Source organism: Hyperolius riggenbachi, chromosome 6 (genome assembly GCF_040937935.1).
Source record: "Hyperolius riggenbachi isolate aHypRig1 chromosome 6, aHypRig1.pri, whole genome shotgun sequence".
NCBI lineage: Eukaryota > Metazoa > Chordata > Amphibia > Anura > Hyperoliidae > Hyperolius > Hyperolius riggenbachi.
This window is the reverse complement of record NC_090651.1, coordinates 345,456,122-345,475,030: the sequence shown is the minus strand read 5'-3', so window position 1 is coordinate 345,475,030 and position 18,909 is coordinate 345,456,122. Positions and strand designations below refer to the sequence as shown.

Below are 18,909 nucleotides of genomic sequence, written 5' to 3'. Positions count from 1 at the left end.
ATACCTGGCTAACCTATACTGGGGGCACCTATACCTGCCTAACTTATACTGTGGCCACCTATACCTTGCTAACCTATACTGGGGGCACCTATACCTTGCTAACCTATACTGGGGGCACCTATACCTGGCTAACCTATACTGGGGGCACCTATACCTAGCTAACCTATACTGGGGGCACCTATACCTAGCTAACCTATACTGGGGGCACCTATACCTGGCTAACTTATACTGTGGCCACCTATACCTCGCTAACCTATACTGGGGGCACCTATACCTTGCTAACCTATACTGGGGGCACCTATACCTGGCTAACCTATACTGGGGGCACCTATACCTGGCTAACCTATACTGGGGGCACCTATACCTAGCTAACCTATACTGGGGGCACCTATACCTGGCTAACTTATACTGTGGCCACCTATACCTCGCTAACCTATACTGGGGGCACCTATACCTGCCAATCTATATAGGGGGCTCCTAAACCTGGCTACCTATACTGGGGGCACCTATACCTCGCTAACTTATACCGTGGCCACCTATACCTCGCTAAACCTATACTGGGGGCACCTATACCTGGCTAACCTATACTGTGGCCACCTATACCTGGCTAACCTATACTGGGGGCTCCTATACCTGGCTAACCTATACTGTGGCCACCTACACCTGGCTAACCTATACTGGGGGCACCTATACCTGCCAATCTATACAGGGGGCACCTAAACCTGGCTACCTATACTGGGGGAAGCAATCTTGCACAATGCCCACTTGGCCATTAGGAATGCCCCTTCCTCAGCTCTAATTGGCCAGCTCTGCCTCTCCCTGGCTCCTTCTACATACTGGCACCCCTCTCCTGCCTCTTTGCTCCGTGGTTTGCATTTACGACACACAGAGCCAGAACTACAGCGTTGGGACCCCAGGGGACATGGCCATGTTTTGCTTTTTTTTAACCTACAGTTGGCGATTGCGGGACACAGGAGCGCCGAGGAGCAGCAGTAATTGATGCTACCTGATCTAGCTAGCTCCCATGTCTTTTTTTTTGTTTAACAAACATGTCCATCTCTGGTTTACTTTACGGTGTCCTTTAAATGTCTGTTTTCGATGTGATATATATTTACGGTCGCCGTTTCCACACATACTTCCAAAACTGTGCTTCTTTGCTCACTTATTTATCATTTTTTAAAAAATCACTTTAATATTTATTAAAGCTCTTATGATTATTATGAGTTGTGGTTCATACTTTTTTTTTGGGGGGGGGGGGATTTTGGACAATAATATTCAATATTTATACATTTAATACGTTCATAAGTTATCAATGGAATCCATTTCCCCATGCAAACTTCAGTTGTGTCAGTACTGAGACATGAAGGAGTGTGTGCTGGATTCTCAGGCAGAGCCTTGCAGTGCTTTGTCGCCTGTATAGGAGAGAGATAAGGTGCGCAGAACAGACAGAGAGAGAGAGAGAGAAGGGACAGCCTGCACATAGCAATGCTGCAGTAACAAAACCCTTGTGGAGAAGTCAAAGCATCAGCAAGCCCACCAAGTCCTGCTTCCTCCTTCTCCTTCTTCTTCATCTTCTTTTTTTTGCATCCAAAACCTCAACACCTTCCCATTGGCTTTCCTCTTTTCCATCGAAGGGGCAAGCCTCTGCCCAGTCCGGCTTGTGATTGGCCGTCCGGCCCTGCCAGTCAACTTCCATCTGTCAGAAAGCCCATATGGTTTGCAGAAGGAGAGGGAACAGTGTGTGTGTCTGTTTGTATGCATGTGTTAAAGGGGGGTGAAAGGGGAATCTGAGAAGGAGGGGGCTTCTGCAAGAGAGAGAGAGAGGGAGAGGAGAGGCAGAGAAGAGAGAGAGAGAGAGAGAGAGAGAGAGAGATAGTGAGGGAGGAAGGGGGGGCTTGGTACAGATTTCTAGTCTACAATTCCTTCTGTCCTCCTCCATCAATCCCTGCACCGTTGCTTCGCACTCTTCCTCCATCCTTTGCCGCTTGCCATCGTTGAGTACGACAGTGCTGGAACGTACAGGGAGGGGAGGGGGGATTGGGTTAACGAGGAGCGAATTATAAAAAAAAAAGAGAGAAAAAAAGAAAAGAGAGAGAGAGAGAGCGACAAAAATAAAGCAGGAACCAGGAGAAGGACAGCCGGAGAAGCGGAATAAAAATGAAGACGGCAGTGCAGCGAGTGATCTTGGCCAGCCTGGCGGTCACGGTGATGCTGACGGAAGGTACCACATTTTTAACGATCCTTCTATGTAATGCATGGAAAAAAAAATCATGTGAGCTTTAGTTATTGACCTGACATCCCCCGTCTCGTTCCACGGTGATGCGTAGCTTGTCCTGTAGCCGTCTCGGTAGTTGGCTGAGCCCGGATTTATGAATGAAATAGTTTCCAACGCTAGTTCAATGTCCGGCTGTGGACCGGAGCTGGGTCTTCATGTTCTGATGCGATGTTTATCTTGTGGCTGGCTGCAAACTTGGGCTGGTGGCTTGAGCAGGGCAGCAGCGATGATTGCGTGTGGAGGAGTACAAGGTTGGGGGGGTTTCTGGTCCTCTGATGGTGCATGGAATGATCAGATCTCAATATAGTGGATGCAGTGGTCCCTGGAATTCCTCATTCAGGATTCCAAAACAGCTTCTGCCAAGAACCTTTTTCTTTTCTTTCAAGGGGGTCTCGTTGGGGGATTGTGTAAGGCTTTTGGACAGCTCCCTGTCAATCAGTTTCCGCTTAGGATGCATAATCGTATGTCAGAGGTTAATAAGAAGAAAAGGAATTAATGAAGTCATAAGAAGACAGGAAGGAGGGGGGGTCTACTCTTCAATTGCATAGTCCCCCTCCCCTCAACCCCCCCCCCCCCCTCCTTGTGTGACAATCTAATTATCCTCTCCCTGCAGACCAGGCACTGGCCCCAGGCTGTGCAAGGGTTAACGTGGTGCCTACATGCTGCTAGTGCAAATGACCTGCTATTGGATCAATAAGGCAGAAGACAAACAGGCAGGGTCTACGATGACCTTTGATCCCTAGATGGGGACAGAGGAAAGGATTGGACAGGGAGGTGGAGAGGGTGGGGGGGTAGGAGGGGGTCCTCCTGATGGGATATATGTATTGCAGCTGCATGTAGGACCTGCTGTGTACAGCATCTGTCTCAGAGAGGGAACATTAATGGCTGGCGTATCTCTCTATGGCTGTATAGTCCCCATCTGCAACTACAATATGTGTCTGTACATTGCATTACCTTGTATGTAGAGTTATGGAGCTGTCTAACCCGAGTGTCTGCTCCCCCACACAGCCCTGTCTCAATCTGTTCTCCATACACTGAACACATCGCAATGGCTGGCCTGCTGGGGAAAGGTGTCCTCACAGCCCATGTTGGTTTATCAACATAGCCGGCCTCCTCACCTGTCTGGGGGAAGCAGGACATGTTTGTTCATGGCAAGGAAGGTGTTTGTTGCCTTGTGTTGTGTCGATTTAGCTCTGCAGAGGACCCCGCATGCCATGATAGCCCCCGCCAGATATCATCCTATTACGTGTTGAGGCAGATTAATTAACATTTTGTTATCGTTTTTGAACATTTTCCCTGCCTTGGAGCGATTTAAAGGACTCCGCTTTACTCAGAAGCGTGGGATTAACCTCTTTCTCGCCGCTGCCTTGTTTTAAATACAGAGTAACGCAAAAGAGGCAACTGTCAGAAAGGGGGTTCATCGAACGCCGCCAAGGGCTTCAAAAAATAATTCACAGCTTTGCCCAAATGTGTCCATTGACGTAAAACTTTTGTGTGTGTGTGTGTGTGTGTGTGTGTGTGTGTAACTGGCAAATATCGACCCGTTCAAGCCACGGTCTGGGGGAATTTTAACCAAGGAACGTCACTCTTGAAATGCCAGCAGACGTCCCATGGCGACCAAGCTCCGAGGCCGGGTTGAGTTTTAATTTGAGTTGTATAGAGTTAGCGTTTTCGGCGTCCCGTGTCTACGCAGATGATAAATGAGCCCTCCCTACACCTTTTCCTACATCGTTTGACAATGGCCCGACCTATCTATCTTTTGTGTCAGGGCCACCGCTGGATTGACTAGGGGACAGCAATCTGTAACATTTAAGGCAGTTGCCATCCAAGCGGAAGATCATCTATCCGACTGTCTGTTATATAAGTTTCCCGTTTTATGGGTATGTTATGGCCACCTACAGTCAGGTTTGGTTTCAATCTGTGGCATCACATCACAATAACTGCCCAATTTCTGAGCAGAGCTTGGACAGTGTTGCCAGGTCATCTCTTTAACTCGTGACAGTAATAAATGACGCAGGTTTAGTGGGTTGTTAGCTCGGTTTAGGCACAGATTACCTGCCGTTACCCCCTCAGAACCTGCATCTAACGTTGACTCGTCGGTAATTAAAGGGATGTGTTGACATTACTGTGTGAGGGATCTTTCTTACTGAACGGGAGTTGAATAAATGGCTTTGTGGGTCCTTCAAAGAGAAAAAGGAGCTACCTTTCAGCTTCTTGGTATTCTACGAAACATTTCATCAAAACGAAAGAGCGAGTTCTTCAGATTTCTGAAAGGAAACACTTTGTAGGTGTAATGAAATGTCTCCTACGACACAACTTTTTTAATTTTTTTCTATCTTTGGCCTGAATGTACGAGAATCTTTATAGAAACACTCAAAAAGAACTGGGGCGTAACTAGGGGGGAGCAGCCCCTGTGACCACCGGATGGCCTAGAGCTGTAAGGGGGCCCCAACTTCTACTTCACTCCTGCTGATTAAGGGGCCCATCCTTCAGATCGGGTGTTTTTGTGGCTCCACTGGTTATGGGTGTGAAGATTATGATGACCACACTTGTTTTATGACCCTTGTGAGATGGGCCTCCAGACTACGAGAGTCCTCAAGGGGAGTCAAAGGATAGGTTGTGAATATATTAAGGGGGCTCATCAAAGTTTTTTCTGGGGGGGCCATGTTTTATAGTTACAGCACTGGTATTGGTTAATTTGTTTGATCTGATAGATCATATTTGAAATTAGCCCTGTGTGTGTGGTAGGGGGGGGGGGGGGGAGCATCGAGGGTGTGCAGGTCCGTACTTCCATAAAGGCAAAGGGGGCAATTTCCCCAGAGCTTGTGGGAGCCCCCAAGGTGCCCCTCCAGCTGTGGTGACCCATGTGTTTACTTTGTATTGGAAAAGGAGGAGGTGAATAATGGGAACCCCAAAAATACTTTTTAGGGGTGGCATATGATGGACACCTAAGGATATTGTGAGATGGGGGGGGGGGGGGGTTGGCTCAGGGACCCTGAAAGTGATTTGTTTGGAAGGGGGGCATCAGGGGGGCCCCAAGTTACTTTTTCCCATGGCCCCATTGTAGCTCGAGCTGGCCCCTGGGGGTGCAGAAAATGTGGGCATGTTGCAGGCCAGGCTGGCTTACTTTGGATCATATATCGTCACAGATGTTTGGTGGTCTCTGGAAGCCGGACGAAGCGTAAATATTTGATGGGAAGTGTTCCAGAGTAATCTGTATTGTTCGGCGCTGGTGAGTTAACCCTCTGCAGGCGCTGCTAGTTAGGGTGGCGCGATCTGCTGAAGTTAGATGCCAGCGCTGAGGCTTGGCAGGAAAAGAAGCATTGCCTTGCTGCATATGTCACTTACTCATCGAGAATAGCGGCTTTCCAACTTCTTATTTTACTCCTATTATACAGTAGACGTGATTGGCGGATACGGTCTGCCTTGCACCCGGCCTAGTTTACCGAGCTCCTCTTGGGTGACGATTTGGTGTGAAAACTTTAAAAATAATCATGCCTGGGTTATATCAGAACACAGTAGGGAGTGGCTGCAAGGTTAGCGAGATAGTGGTTGTGTGACTGTGCAGACATGTTCAGAATGTGTTTTTGTTTTTTTGTTTTTTATACTTTTGGTTGCTGTGGACAGATCAGTTCTAAATGATCGCAATGGGACAAGTTCTAATATTATCAGAATCAGAATCACTTTTTTTGGCCAAGTTTGATATGACCCAGGCTGGAAACTCTTAGCTGGTAATACTGCATCATTTCTGATAAAGTCAGGCTCGGCTCGCTCACAGGCTGATGCATGTTGTCACCAAACCAGGAGAACGTTAGGAGAGTCCGGCTAGTTATCTTACATCTTTGAGAACATTGCATGATGTTGCAACTTGCTAGACTTATTTTAAGGATATGTAAACTTAGCTATCGCTGCATGAATTGGGTGCACAGGAGTTGCCAATAGTAAAATACTGGTCATTTTAATCTCACTTCAACCCTCTCCCTGGTGCCTAAACTGACCCCTCCCGCCACCTAATGGCTGAACATGATCCCCCTCTAAGTGCCTAAAACAACCCACCACACACCTAATTACTAACACTGACCCCTCCCCCTAGTGCCTAAACACAAAATACCTAAACTCAATCTCACCTCTTAGTGGCTAAACCAACCCCTCCCACCTAATGCCTAAACTTAATCCCACCTCCTAGTGCCTAAACCAACCCCTCCCACCTAATGCCTAAACTTAATCCCACCTCCTAGTGCCTAATCCTCCCTCCCCACCTACTGCCTAAATATAAGCCCACCTCCCAGAGCCGGATTTACAGCTCAGGAGCCTGTAGGCACAGGCGTTCTAGCGCCTTGAGCTCTGCCCCTCAACTCAGGCCACACCCCATATTAAGTAGGTATCCCACCTCCGCTGACTAGGTGAAAAGATTTCCCCCAGTATTTTGTAACCCTAGGTAGTAGATGTGCCACCCACCCCCACATATAGTGACCCAGATGTGCTTCCACCCCAGCATTAAGTAGCCTCCTAATATTAGGGGACATTTGACTAGTGGAGCAGCCTCTCCTACATAAGGCGCCTGTAGGCATGGGCCTACAGTACCTTATGGTAAATCCGGCCCTGCCACCTCCTAGTGCCTAATCCCCTCTCCCCACCTAAAGCCTAAACAGCCCACCTCCTAGGGCCGCCGCCTAAATGTTTCTATGAAAGAACTGAAGGACAGACTGTCCTCCTGTTAGGCCCTTCGGAAAATACTTCATCCACCACTATACATAGATGTGGGTGTGGATGCAGGATTTCAAAAGTCATCCTGCAAAGCACTACTAGATACCACAGGCCAGATTACCTAAAAGGCAATTTAGGTGGGTGCCTAGGACCTGGCAGGTATTCAGGAGCCACGTTTCCATGTTTCTGAGCCCCTGACACACATCAGAAGCAGGCCACCCCGCAGGTCACCCGGTCTTGGACTTTGATTCGTTTTTATCCACCTCTGCTGAATACTCCCTTCCTGACTACGGGAAGTCATTTATCTTGGTACAGAATATGGATGGCGCACGGGAAATTCTCACCAGAGAACCTGGGGAGGGGGAGAGATAGAATGTGTCGCACAATACGGATGAACGCTTTACGTTTACGGAAACTTGAGGTGCCCATACACCATGCAATCTTCCAAAGGATCAGTTTAAAGACAAGAGCAAGGGAACCAAACGTAAAATTGTGATGGATCTTATATGCGACCACAAACGCAAGATCGTTCTGTTTATCAACTGTAGTTTATTATCATCCGTTTCTGATTGAAAAAAATTGAAAAAATTGCTCAGTGCCGATTAAGAGTAAAATTTGCATTTCAGTTTTTGATCAATTTGATCATTCTATCGAGCAATCAGACTGTCTCATCATGTGTGTCCGCTTTAACCTGCGAGAACAGCATTGTTATTATTTGTGCGCTACATAAACCCATTAGAAACCTGTCAAATGTCAATTTACTATAATCAGATCACTTCATGCGTGTCTAAACTCACCGTTGGGCTGACTTCATTTGACGAGGGAAGATTGAGAAGGCTGGGCCTCTATATAGCTGAGCTGCAAACCTCCATACAATCTACCAGCGTTTCTCTGCCAGGCAGGGAGGGACTGGGCACTGCAGTGTGGTGTGCCCCCATTTCAAAACAATTACAGGAATCCACTTAAAGTGAGCCAAGCACCATTTTTAGCACCTGGGGCATCTGAATACCTATTTTTTTTTTACACTTAAAAGTTTAGCAGAGGGTTTTACTAACCAACTACCTCCTACTTCCGAGGCCTGCCTGACTGTGGAGTTTTCAGGCAGATAAGGACTGATGTAATTCTTTAATTGCACACATTAGCAGGGGGGGGGGGGGGGTTACATTGAACTCAGTGCTTCAAAGAGTTTAGAGCAGTCACAGATGTTATCTTCACACCTTCCCCTGGACAAATACTTGCCAGCTAGATGGGAAGAGTGGAACATGACAGCTCCTATAGCTATTAGAAACCAGGAAAAAAGGTTGTGCTTGGTTCCCTTTAAAGGGACACATTGCAAAAATGTGTAAAATTTTTAAAATACATGTAAACATATACAAATAAGAAGTGCACTTCTTCCAGAGTAAAGTGAGCCAGAAATTACTTTCCTCCTATGTTGTTGTCACTTACAGTAGGTAATAGAAATCTGACAGATCTGTTAGGTTTTGATCTGGTCTATCTCCTCAGGGGGTATTTTTAGGATTTTAAGCCCTTATTGCTCATTCACAATAGAGGCGATTTTTGCAAATTTTAAGCACAGGTGTTTTTTCAAAAACGCCCTGAAAGTGCTTACACCATTCAACTGTATGAGACAGTTCACATCTGAGCGGTTCGTTTCCGATCCGCTCAGAAAAGCGCTGCATGGACCCTTTTTGAGGCGATTTTGCCTCAATGGAAGGTATAGGAAAAATGCAAACGCTCACAAAATCGCTTTGTGCAGCGATTGCGTTAGGGTTTTGAAGAATAAATACATTGTATTTATTCTTTTCCGGATCAACGAGTTCACTTCCTGACTGACATCAGGAAGTGGAAAAACGCACTCGGCAAAACCGCTTCGAAAAGCGGTTCCCCCAAAAAAAACAGCGCACAGGTAATCGCTGGAAAGCGCTTTTCAAAAACGCATCTAAAAACACCAAACCCGGACGGACACGCGAACAGTACACAATGTGAACAAGGTCTAAGTGCAGTGTTTCTCAAACCTGTCCTCATGACTCCCCCAACGTCGCATGTTTTCAGGCAACCTCTAATATCCACAGGTGGGGTCATTAGGGTCTCAACTACATGGAATCCACCTAGCTGAGACACTAATGACCCCACCTGTGCATAGGTGAGGTTGCCTGCAAAACATACACCATTGGGGAATCATGAGGACAGGTTTGAGAAACACTGCACTTATTTGAATGGCAGTTGCTCAGACCAACTGCCAAAACAGTGTGCAAACAGGTAGGGAAGCCACCAGTATGTCTGTATTGATCTTTTCCAAGAAGTGCTTTCATAATGTATAAACAAAAACGCTGAAAATTCCCCATGAAAAGATGGACTAGTCCAAAACCTGTCAGTTCTATCAGACTTTTACTACTATCTGTAAGTGACAGCAACATAGGAAAAAAGTAAGTTATTCTCATTTTACTCAGGAAGAAACATACTCCTTATTTGTATGTGTTGTTTTTTTTTTGTTTGTTTTTTTATACATATTTTGATAGTTGTCCTTTAAATTGTTGTTGAAGCACCAAAAAGAGTGTGAATGTTGCAGTTCAGTATGTGCATAACCTTGCCACCTGCATAAACCAGTACATACATAGTCAGGCAGTACTGAGCCCCTGTGCTGCTGGGCCCCATAGCAATTGCATAGAGTGCTCTGTCTAGCATTCTACACCCTCACAGTCCACCCTCCGGCCTTCTCGTCTGAAGTGGGCCCAAGTTTTTGAGTTTAAGATAACACCGGCCTCTTGATTGGTTGCTAAGGATTACTGCGCTTTGCATATAATTACCGCCGTGTGCGGCGAATCATACCGTTTCCCGCCAGCTAATTGTGGCTCCTGCTCCGCAGATCATACTGAAACAATACCGGCTGCGTCCCCGATTGATACCACTTGCTGAGGTCATTAGGGAAAAGAAAAGGACGTTGGAAAGGGGCTTATATTAAAGGGGAACTCTATTTGAAAGGTCATCTTGTGTTGTCTTTTATAGCGTTACATTCGCTGTGCCATAATGCACGGGTAGTTTTTTGTACATAGGTAGCTCAGCAGATATCGCTGGTTTTGGTAGGTGATGCAGCATCTTTGTATACAACAACAACAACATCAGTAAAATGATTTTCTCCCATAGGACTCAAATTGTATAAACAGTAATTGGTTGATTGGTACATTTTGGTACAGAGGAAGAATTCTACAAGTCTGCAAATGCCAGGCTAAACAGGCAGCTTTTCGGTATGGATTTGAATAACTCCAGGGATGGAGCTGTCTTTACTGGGTGTGGTTGGGAATTCCAAAGGGTAGGAGCAGCATGACAGAAAGCTCTGGCTCTGAAGATTTTGAGGTGCACTCTGAGAATGATACATGCATGCTAAGAGAGTGGAACAGTAAATAAGAGTCACCGCCTAACATTACCAAGCGTGAAGCACGGCCTACATATGTAATCTCCAAACATGGCTGTTGCATTTTAATGATGAAGTATTTGGCCTGTGTGACCTATAGAGTTAAACCCCAGCTAAAACGTTATACAGTATGTTGGTTATGACTGGTGTGGGGCAGGCTCCTCTATCTGCTAGGTAGATGCAGTAAAACATTCTAAATTTGCTGATCCTATTCTACATTATGAGAATACGTGTTTTTATTGCTGTCTGTGTCCCTGTTGCTGAGAATCATTCTCCAGGCTTCCTGTTCTCAGTGGCTCTGTCACATGGACAGGAAGTTTAGAGACATGACCTCAAACTGAAGCTAAGATGGCAATAAACAGCAGAGGATACATTCACACTACGTAAGTTGTGGTGCAGTTTAACAGAAGTTTTTCTTTTTGATTGCTGCAGAGCGCCTGTAGTGGATCCCAATCATAAGGGATATACATGGCCACATCCCCTTTACGTCGCTGGGCGTCGGTCATGTCTTTGTGTTGCCATGGGGTGCATTAAGACACATATATGATGTTTAATGCTTTGAGGTGCGTTTTCTGGCCATCGGGTATAAATAGCTTTATTTTTAGCATCTACTGTGTGTTAATACATCTTACCTCATCCTGAAAGTACCTCCTCCAGTTTCCATAATGTGCGATAGAAAAATGCGTGATAATGTATGTAAAGTAGTGGATTAATAACGCAGACAGGTGAGACTGCAGGGAATTATGTGTGATAGTGGCACCAACGCACAGGTGTGAACGATTGCTTGTGTCAGGAACGCTGCGGGGGGGGGGGGAGGGGAGCCAAGACGGCATATTCCAATAGATGTAACAGCCAATCAGAGCCTACCGTGTGGTGTAAGGTGGAATAGAAGGTGTGATTCCACTGCTGAAGAGATCTGTACTGGGTGAGGAGCAGGTGCATCCCATTGGTGATTGCTAATGTCACTAAAGTGGACCTAAACTCTTGCACAGGAGAGAAGGAAAATATAGAGAAATCCACCCTGTATGTATTTATAACGACCGCCTAACGCCGATAGGCGGCGGCTGGTCGTAAGTGGTATTACATGGCGTTCCATGTCCGTTCATGGAGGGTGGCTAAATGTAAACACGCGGGGAAGAAAAAGCTGTCTACATCACACGCCGCTGCTGCGCAGCAGCGCCGTAAAGATCGGCGATCCCCGGCCTCTGATTGGCCGGGGATCGCCGCAGTCTGATAGGCTGAAGCCTATCCTAGGCGCGCAGGACGGCCAACCGTCCTGCGCAGCCCAGATCGTGAGGGAGAGGGTGGGAAGGGCAGAGAGGGCCGGAAATCACTGTGGAGGGGGGCTTTGAGGAGCCCCCCCCCCGCAAATCACAGGCAGCCGGCGGCGATCAGACCCCCCCAGCAGGACATCCCCCTAGTGGGGAAAAAAGGGAGGGAAGTCTGATCGCCATGCTGCAAACCTGATCTGTGCTGTGGGCTGGAGAGCCCACACTGCACAGATCAGGCATAGAGAGCCCGGTCCTTAAGTGGTTAAACCAGTCTAATTTCCCCTCATCTGTGACTAATCACCACTGTAATTTGATCTCTGCTTTGTCAGCTGGCTGCCATGGCAGAGCAGCTGATTTGTAAACAAAGGATGTTAACCCGGTATCTGCTTCCATGAACACAGGAATTATACATATTGCAGAATTATTTCAGGATTAGTTTTGGCTATAACAAAGAAATGTTTTTCTTTAAAGGTTATTGTGTTGTTGCTTATCTTTTAGAGCAGAGAGGAAGTTCTGAGATCAAGTCCTGTTAAAGCAACAGGGAATCATTGTGGCAGATCTGGAATGCAGCATACTGTGGCTGGCACTGCACTTCTTTCTTCACCTTTCCTCTCTGAGATAGGCTGGCTCAGTGGCACAGGTAGAAGCAGAGTTCCTCTCTGTGATAGGCTGGCTCAGTGGCACAGGTAGAAGCAGAGGAGGACCTCTCTGTGATAGGCTGGCTCAGTGGCACAGGTAGAAGCAGAGCTCCTCTCTGTGATAGGCTGGCTCAGTGGCACAGGTGGAATCAGAGGACCTCTCTGTGATAGGCTGGCTCAGTGGCACAGGTTGAAGCAGAGTACCTCTCTGTGATAGACTGGCTCATTGGCACAGGTAGAAGCAGAGGACCTCTCTGTGATAGGCTGGCTCAGTGGCACAGGTAGAAGCAGAGTACCTCTCTGTGATAGGCTAGCTCAGTGGCACAGGTAGAAGCAGAGTACCTCTCTGTTATAGGCTGGCTCAGTGGCACAGGTAGAAGCAGATGACCTCTCTGTGATAGGCTGGCTCAGTGGCACAGGTGGAAGCAGAGGACCTCTCTGTGATAGGCTGGCTCAGTGGCACAGGTAGAAGCAGAGTACCTCTCTGTGATAGGCTGGCTCAGTGGCACAGGTAGAAGCAGAGTACCTCTCTGTGATCGGCTGGCTCAGTGGCACAGGTAGAAGCAGAGGAGGACCTCTCTGTGATAGGCTGGCTCAGTGGCACAGGTAGAAGCAGAGTTCCTCTCTGTGATAGGCTGGCTCAGTGGCACAGGTAGAAGCAGAGGAGGACCTCTCTGTGATAGGCTAGCTCAGTGACACAAGTAGAAGCAGAGGACCTCTCTGAGATAGGCTGGCTCAGTGGCACAGGTAGAAGCAGAGGACCTCTCTGAGATAGGCTGGCTCAGTGGCACAGGTAGAAGCAGAGGACCTCTCTGTGATAGGCTGGCTCCGTGGCACAGGTAGAAGCAGAGTACCTCTCTGTGATAGGCTGGCTCAGGGGCACAGATAGAAGCAGAGTACCTCTCTGTGATAGGCTGGCTCAGGGGCACAGATTGATGCATAGTACCCTGCAGGCCACACTATGAGGCTCCTCCCACCCACAGATGACACAATCTCGTAGCAGTCTTTGTAAAGGCAGAAAACTGCAGTGGCAGTTTTTCAGAAAAGGGGTGCGGCTAACCAACAAAACTTGGATTCGATTGTCGGTCCACACTTCTCCCATTCCAGATCGGATCCGTGTCAAATGGATCAGTTTTTCTAAAAAACTGATCCGCATGACACGGATCTAATCTGGATGGTAGGGCACGTTCCAGTCCGCTCACACGTCGATCATGTCGGTATCACGCCGCTGCTCATCTCTCGCCGCCACTGTTGCTCCCGCCGCTCGGCCCCTTCCACAGCCTGGAAGCCAGCAGAAGCGTGGCTCTCCATAGTCTGCAACAGGCCAATTCTGCCTAGCAACAGGGAGAATTTTTATTGTTTCAACATGAACCAATGAGAATTCTTTCTGTTGCTGAGGATTCCCATTGGTCTGTTGCAGCCCAGTGAAGAATCCCCATGCTTCTGTCGGCCTCCGGGCTCTTCAGAATGGACCAAGGGGTGGTTATTGATGACAGGACGCGTCAGTATGACGTCACAACCGCGACGAGATGCGCCGAAATGGGCGACGGGGTTGCGGCGATCAGCCTAGCGAGAGTGTACAGTGTCCATTCTCATAGGCTTGCATTGGACACGTTTCCCCTTCCAGCCCGGGAAAAAGTGTCAAATCTGGACTCTCCGTGACGTTTTTTTTTCCATGCAACACGGATCCATGTGCGATCTGTGTTTCTGCACAAGTGGAAGCGGGTCCTATTTTTAACATAGGATCCGCCTCCTCCGTTTCTGCAGAGCTTTAAAAACGTATCCACGGATACGCTGTTCTAACCTCCTCTGCCTGTGCTTATGGCTTTTAGTTTTACACGGGCGGTCCACTTTAAACACAGCGACTCTATGGGTGTGAGGTTGGGCAGCGTTAATCACCCTGATAGGCGGCGTTCATAGATTTGGCACTTAGGAAGGCCGGAGAGGTTAGAGCTGTGCTGGCCACGCACGTATAGATTTTATTGCGCTCTTCATAAACTATTGATCTTAAAGCAATCACAAGAGCGCCCAAAGTGCTCATTTCAGTGTTTTAAAATGATCTATTCAAATCAGAGAGACCTACATTCTTCCAGCTCTCTCTTTCAATAAAATGATCGCGTTTTATTGAAAGTTATTATTACAAGTCATCAATCATTTTTAACTTGTTGTCATTTTGATTTTTTTCTTGGATGTAATCATGTGATCTAAAGACCACCCTCTGAGGTCTCGTTCACACTGTAGGCGTTTTCGGGTATTTGTTACACGCGGGTGATTTTTAAAATACCCAACAAACGCTTGCGCAATGAATGTCTATGAGAAGGTTCATATCAGCGCGGGTCGTGCGCTGTCCGTTCAGTAAAGCGGTGCGTGGACCATTTTTGAGGCGATTCCGCCTCAAATGGAAAGTATAGGAGAAACACAAAACGTTCACAAAATCGCTTTGTGTAGCGATTGCCTTTGCGTTTCTAAGAATGAATACATTGTATTTATTCTTTTCCGGGTCAAAGAGTTCACTTCCTGACTTGGAAAAAAACGCTTCACCGCTTGGAAAAAAACGCTTAGAAAACTGCTAAGCACAAAAACAAATCGCCCACCCAAGCGCAGGGAATCGGAAAAAAAAAAGATGCCTCAAAAACAACCCCACGCAGACAGACACGCGAGCTGAACGCAATGTGAACAAGGCCGAAGTCATGTGTTGTGTGAGACCACTCTTTTTTTTTTTTTTTTTTTTTTTTTTACTAGTCATAAATACTTGAAGCACTTTTTAGTGGATCGCATATCATCTGCAGTTTACAAAATCGAATACGTCCAGTTTTTAACAGCGATTCCCAGATCAATCACAATTTGGCTCTGTAGCCATTGATGCAATCGGGATGGGATCGCTCCCAAAATGCTGAATGCAGTATTTTTCAATTGCTTAGCGATTTCAGCGTGGAACCATAAACGGCTTAAGATGAAATGTGGCCCTGGGTAAGATAGCAGGTTTTGCGCACTACTGATGGTCACCTGGCTTTTTTGGGAAGATTTGGTGGCGGCTAGCACCCACCAGGCCCCTAAACTTTTTCCAGGCTCGAGTCTAGACAACTGTTTGGTTTGCCTTGTGGATGATCCATCTCTGGGTACTGCCATAGGGTTCCACTGTCGCAGTGCTTTTCCGGTGGCCATGTGCTGCAAAAGGACTTCCGGTGGGTCCCAGGCCTAAGCGATCAGTTTGGAGTTGCTTTTAAAAAGCTGTACAAAGCAATTTTGCAGTGATTTCACTACCCAGAATCACAAAAATTAAAAGAAAGTTACAATCACTGTACAAATCGCCATCATTAAATTTTATAATCCCCAGAAATCGCTGCTAAAATCGCTACAAACAGTTATTTGCGGTTTTTAGTGGGCCCCAGCCCTATCTGACTAAGATGGTTGAAAAGAGTGTGGCCACATCTGCCTCCCTGGAGACCTTTTATCAGTGGCGTAGCAATAGGGTGGTGCAGAGGTACCGTCCGCATCTGGGCCCCTGGGCCAGAGGGGCCCCAAGTGGCGCTCCCTCAAACACAGTATTAGCTCTTTATAAGTCCTGTGCTGATAATATTAACTTCTAAAGTTGATTTGAATAGTAGTGATTATAAACACAGTTCCCCATTCCCTTCTCGCACCTCTGACACTGTGGTTGTCCTTGATTGGTTTTGGTGTGTTGTATCAATTTTTATCTATAGCATGCTTGGGGGGCTAAACTTGCACCGGGGCCCATGGCTTCTTAGCTACGCCACTGCCTTTAATCACTCCTTCACAGAGGCTGTTCCACGCGTAACCCTTTCCCTGCCAGCAAGCCTTGCTCAGGGAAGATACCAGTGACCCCAATCCTGCCGGAGCCCTTTTACCTCAGGCACAGGCCGCCCTGAAGCTGAGTTACTGCAGGCCCTGTCAGTCATGAGGCATTACCTCACAGTGCACTGTATGACAAGGATGATACCGCTGCTGGCACAGAAGGGGGGAATAACTGTCACTGTCTGTATTAATTAGTGGTGACGCATCCAAGAATGATCACATCCTGTCCTTGCTGGGGGACCGGTTACCTCAGCCTGCCATCGAGGGGTTACATAACCTCGTCACTGCCCCTGAGGGGCGGTTTCACCCCTTCAGGCCCACAGCTTATGGATGATCACATCCTGTCCTTGCTGGGGGCCGGTTACCTCAGCCTGCCGTCGAGGGGTTACATTACTTCGTCACTGCCCCTGAGGGGCGGTTTAACCCCTTCAGGCCCACAGCTTATTGCCTCAGCCGTGCCCCAGAGGACTCATGTGACCCCCTTTCCTGCCAGTGCGCTTTGCTGACATGACAGGGATTGTAACCCCCTCATTGCCAGGAATTACTTCTGAGGATACTTTGCAGAGCTGTGAAGTATATTTCACCCTCTTCCTGGGCCGACAGCCTTTTCTGGATGTAAAGATGGAACATTATGAAGTCATTTTTAACCCCCTAATTGCCAGTAATCCTTTTTGAGTAAAATATATGTCTGGGTGCTTAGTAATGACAATCTTATTAGAGTCAAAATGGAGTCAAAATGGAGTAAAGGCAAACAGTGTATAGAAGCAAAGCACCAAATGTGTTTAGAATTGAACAACATCTTTTTTCAGCCAACGGAAAGGCATTTCTCAGCATCCCTGCATTACAGTGGAAACTCTGTCTACATGAGAGACCTGTAGTTCACAGGAAGTGTGTGTGTGTGTGTGTGTGTGGGGGGGGGGGGGGGGGTAGCTACTGCAAGACCTCAATCTTGAAAAGGAAGCTGGAAGCAGGAAAGACTTTAAGGGCTCGTTTCCACTGTAGCGGTGCGGAATCGCCTGGATTCCACCGCAGAAGAAATCGCATGCAGGTGCGTTTTTTACGCGTTATTTTACGCGATTACGCATGCGATTTCGCATAGGTTAGGCTATGTGCGTTTTTAACCATGTCACTGCCTGTGTTAATTTACATTGGTTCCTATGCGGAATCGCAAATAAAATAACGCGTAAAAAACGCATGCGATTTCCCTATTAAATACATTAGCGGCGATTTGCATGCATTCCACTAGCAGGCGAATTCATTGGCTCTTTTGTGCGTTTTTTCACCGCTCATAAAAACGCACCACGCAAACGCTACAGTGGAAACAGGTCCATTCACTTGCATTACATGTGCGAATCTGCATGCGTTGGACGCATGCAGATTCACGATAGTGGAAACGAGCCCTAACGTGCACCCAAGATGAGAGAGTGATATGGAGGCTGCCATATGTTTTTCCTTTTAAGCAATCCCAGTTGCCTGGCTGTCCTGCTGATCCTCTGCCTCTAATACTTTTAGCCATAGCCCCTGAACAAGCATGCAGCAGATCAGGCGTTTCTGACAATATTGTCAAATATGACAAGATAAGCTGCATGCTCATTTCTTGTGTTATTCAGACACTACTGCAGCCAAATAGATCATCAGGGCTGCCAGGCAACTGGTATTGTTTAAAAGGAAACAACTATGGCAGCCTCCGTATCACTCTCACCTCAGGTTCACATTAAGAAATATTGGTAGGCATACAGCTACAGACAAGCAAAGCTGCACATGTCACTTCAGCGCCCACAGGAAGTTCATTTGATTGTCTCAATTTCCAGCTTTTGCATTAAAGGGAATCTGAAGTGAAAATAAACGTATGATATAATAAATTGTATGTGTAGTACAGCTAAGAAATAAAACATTAGTAGCAAAGATATGAATTACATATTGTTTCCAGTACAGGAAGAGTTAAAAAACTTCAGTTGTTATCTATGCAAAAGAGCTTCTCTCAGCTCTCTGACCCAACTTGGGTCAGAGACAGTCCTATTTTCCAAAGCACTTATACATCAAAGAAACAGTGAAAAACAGCTTCAGGTAAGGTTTTACTGCAGGGTAGCTCAAAGGGTAATTAGCACTGCTCTGTTTCATAGTTAAACCACTTGAGGAGACCGCAGGCTAGATCGCAGCGCTGTACAAATAATTATTGCCTTTCTTTACCCCCTACAGCCTGCCAGCTCCGATTGCGGCTGGCAGGCTGATCACGAATCCCCGCTTAGGTCACGACAGGGAGCGCGCACGCATTCCCTGCTAATCTTCGCCTCCAGGACTTGACGCCAATTGGCGTTAGGCGGTCCTGGCGGCGCCACCCTCCCACCGCCCATCGGCGTTAGGCGATTGGGAGAGAAGTGATATACAAAATACAGAAAGTTGTTTGTAATTGCAAATATGACAGTGAGTGTCACTTTAAATGTGCATTCAAGGCGAAATCATTAGCACGTCACTGGCTATCTTTAGCTACTACGCACTGCTGTCTTTCTGTACTGACTCTTCCCTCCAGGAAAAAATCATTCTGAAATGTTTCTATATACAGTTACTAGTTCCGCTACTTTGCCACTATGTGGATTTTTTTTTTAGGCCTCTTGTCAGCATTTTTGGATTTTCTTTCCCTGCTAGCGTAACTCTGATGACAATGTTATAATTTGATAAGAGAAGTTTTCTCGCCTCTTCGAACTGACACGGCGTGACATCATAGCGAAGCCCCACTCCACTGGTGAGGATAGTTAAGACGGGATAGGCTTCCTCATTCTACAACTAATA

General features: G+C 47.0%; 1 protein-coding gene and 1 long non-coding RNA gene across 4 annotated transcripts in view; both read left to right on the top strand.

The window, feature by feature from the left end:
• The first annotated feature begins 1,827 nt into the window (after positions 1-1,827).
• The window catches only part of IGLON5 (IgLON family member 5), a 677,528-nt gene continuing 660,446 nt past the window's right edge, over positions 1,828-18,909 (top strand). Inside the window, exon 1 of one of the 2 annotated variants that reach the window (XM_068241536.1) lies at positions 1,828-2,221. In XM_068241536.1, coding sequence (XP_068097637.1) covers positions 2,158-2,221 — 64 coding nt within the window. In that variant the 5' untranslated portion in view covers positions 1,828-2,157. The remainder of the gene's footprint in view (positions 2,222-18,909) is intronic. The other variant, XM_068241537.1, reaches the window with a different exon arrangement.
• LOC137521800 (uncharacterized) overlaps positions 9,244-18,909 on the top strand; it is a 188,100-nt gene continuing 178,434 nt past the window's right edge. For both annotated transcript variants that reach the window (XR_011022207.1, XR_011022206.1), the window contains exon 1: positions 9,244-9,408. This is a non-coding gene — a long non-coding RNA (uncharacterized lncRNA). The remainder of the gene's footprint in view (positions 9,409-18,909) is intronic.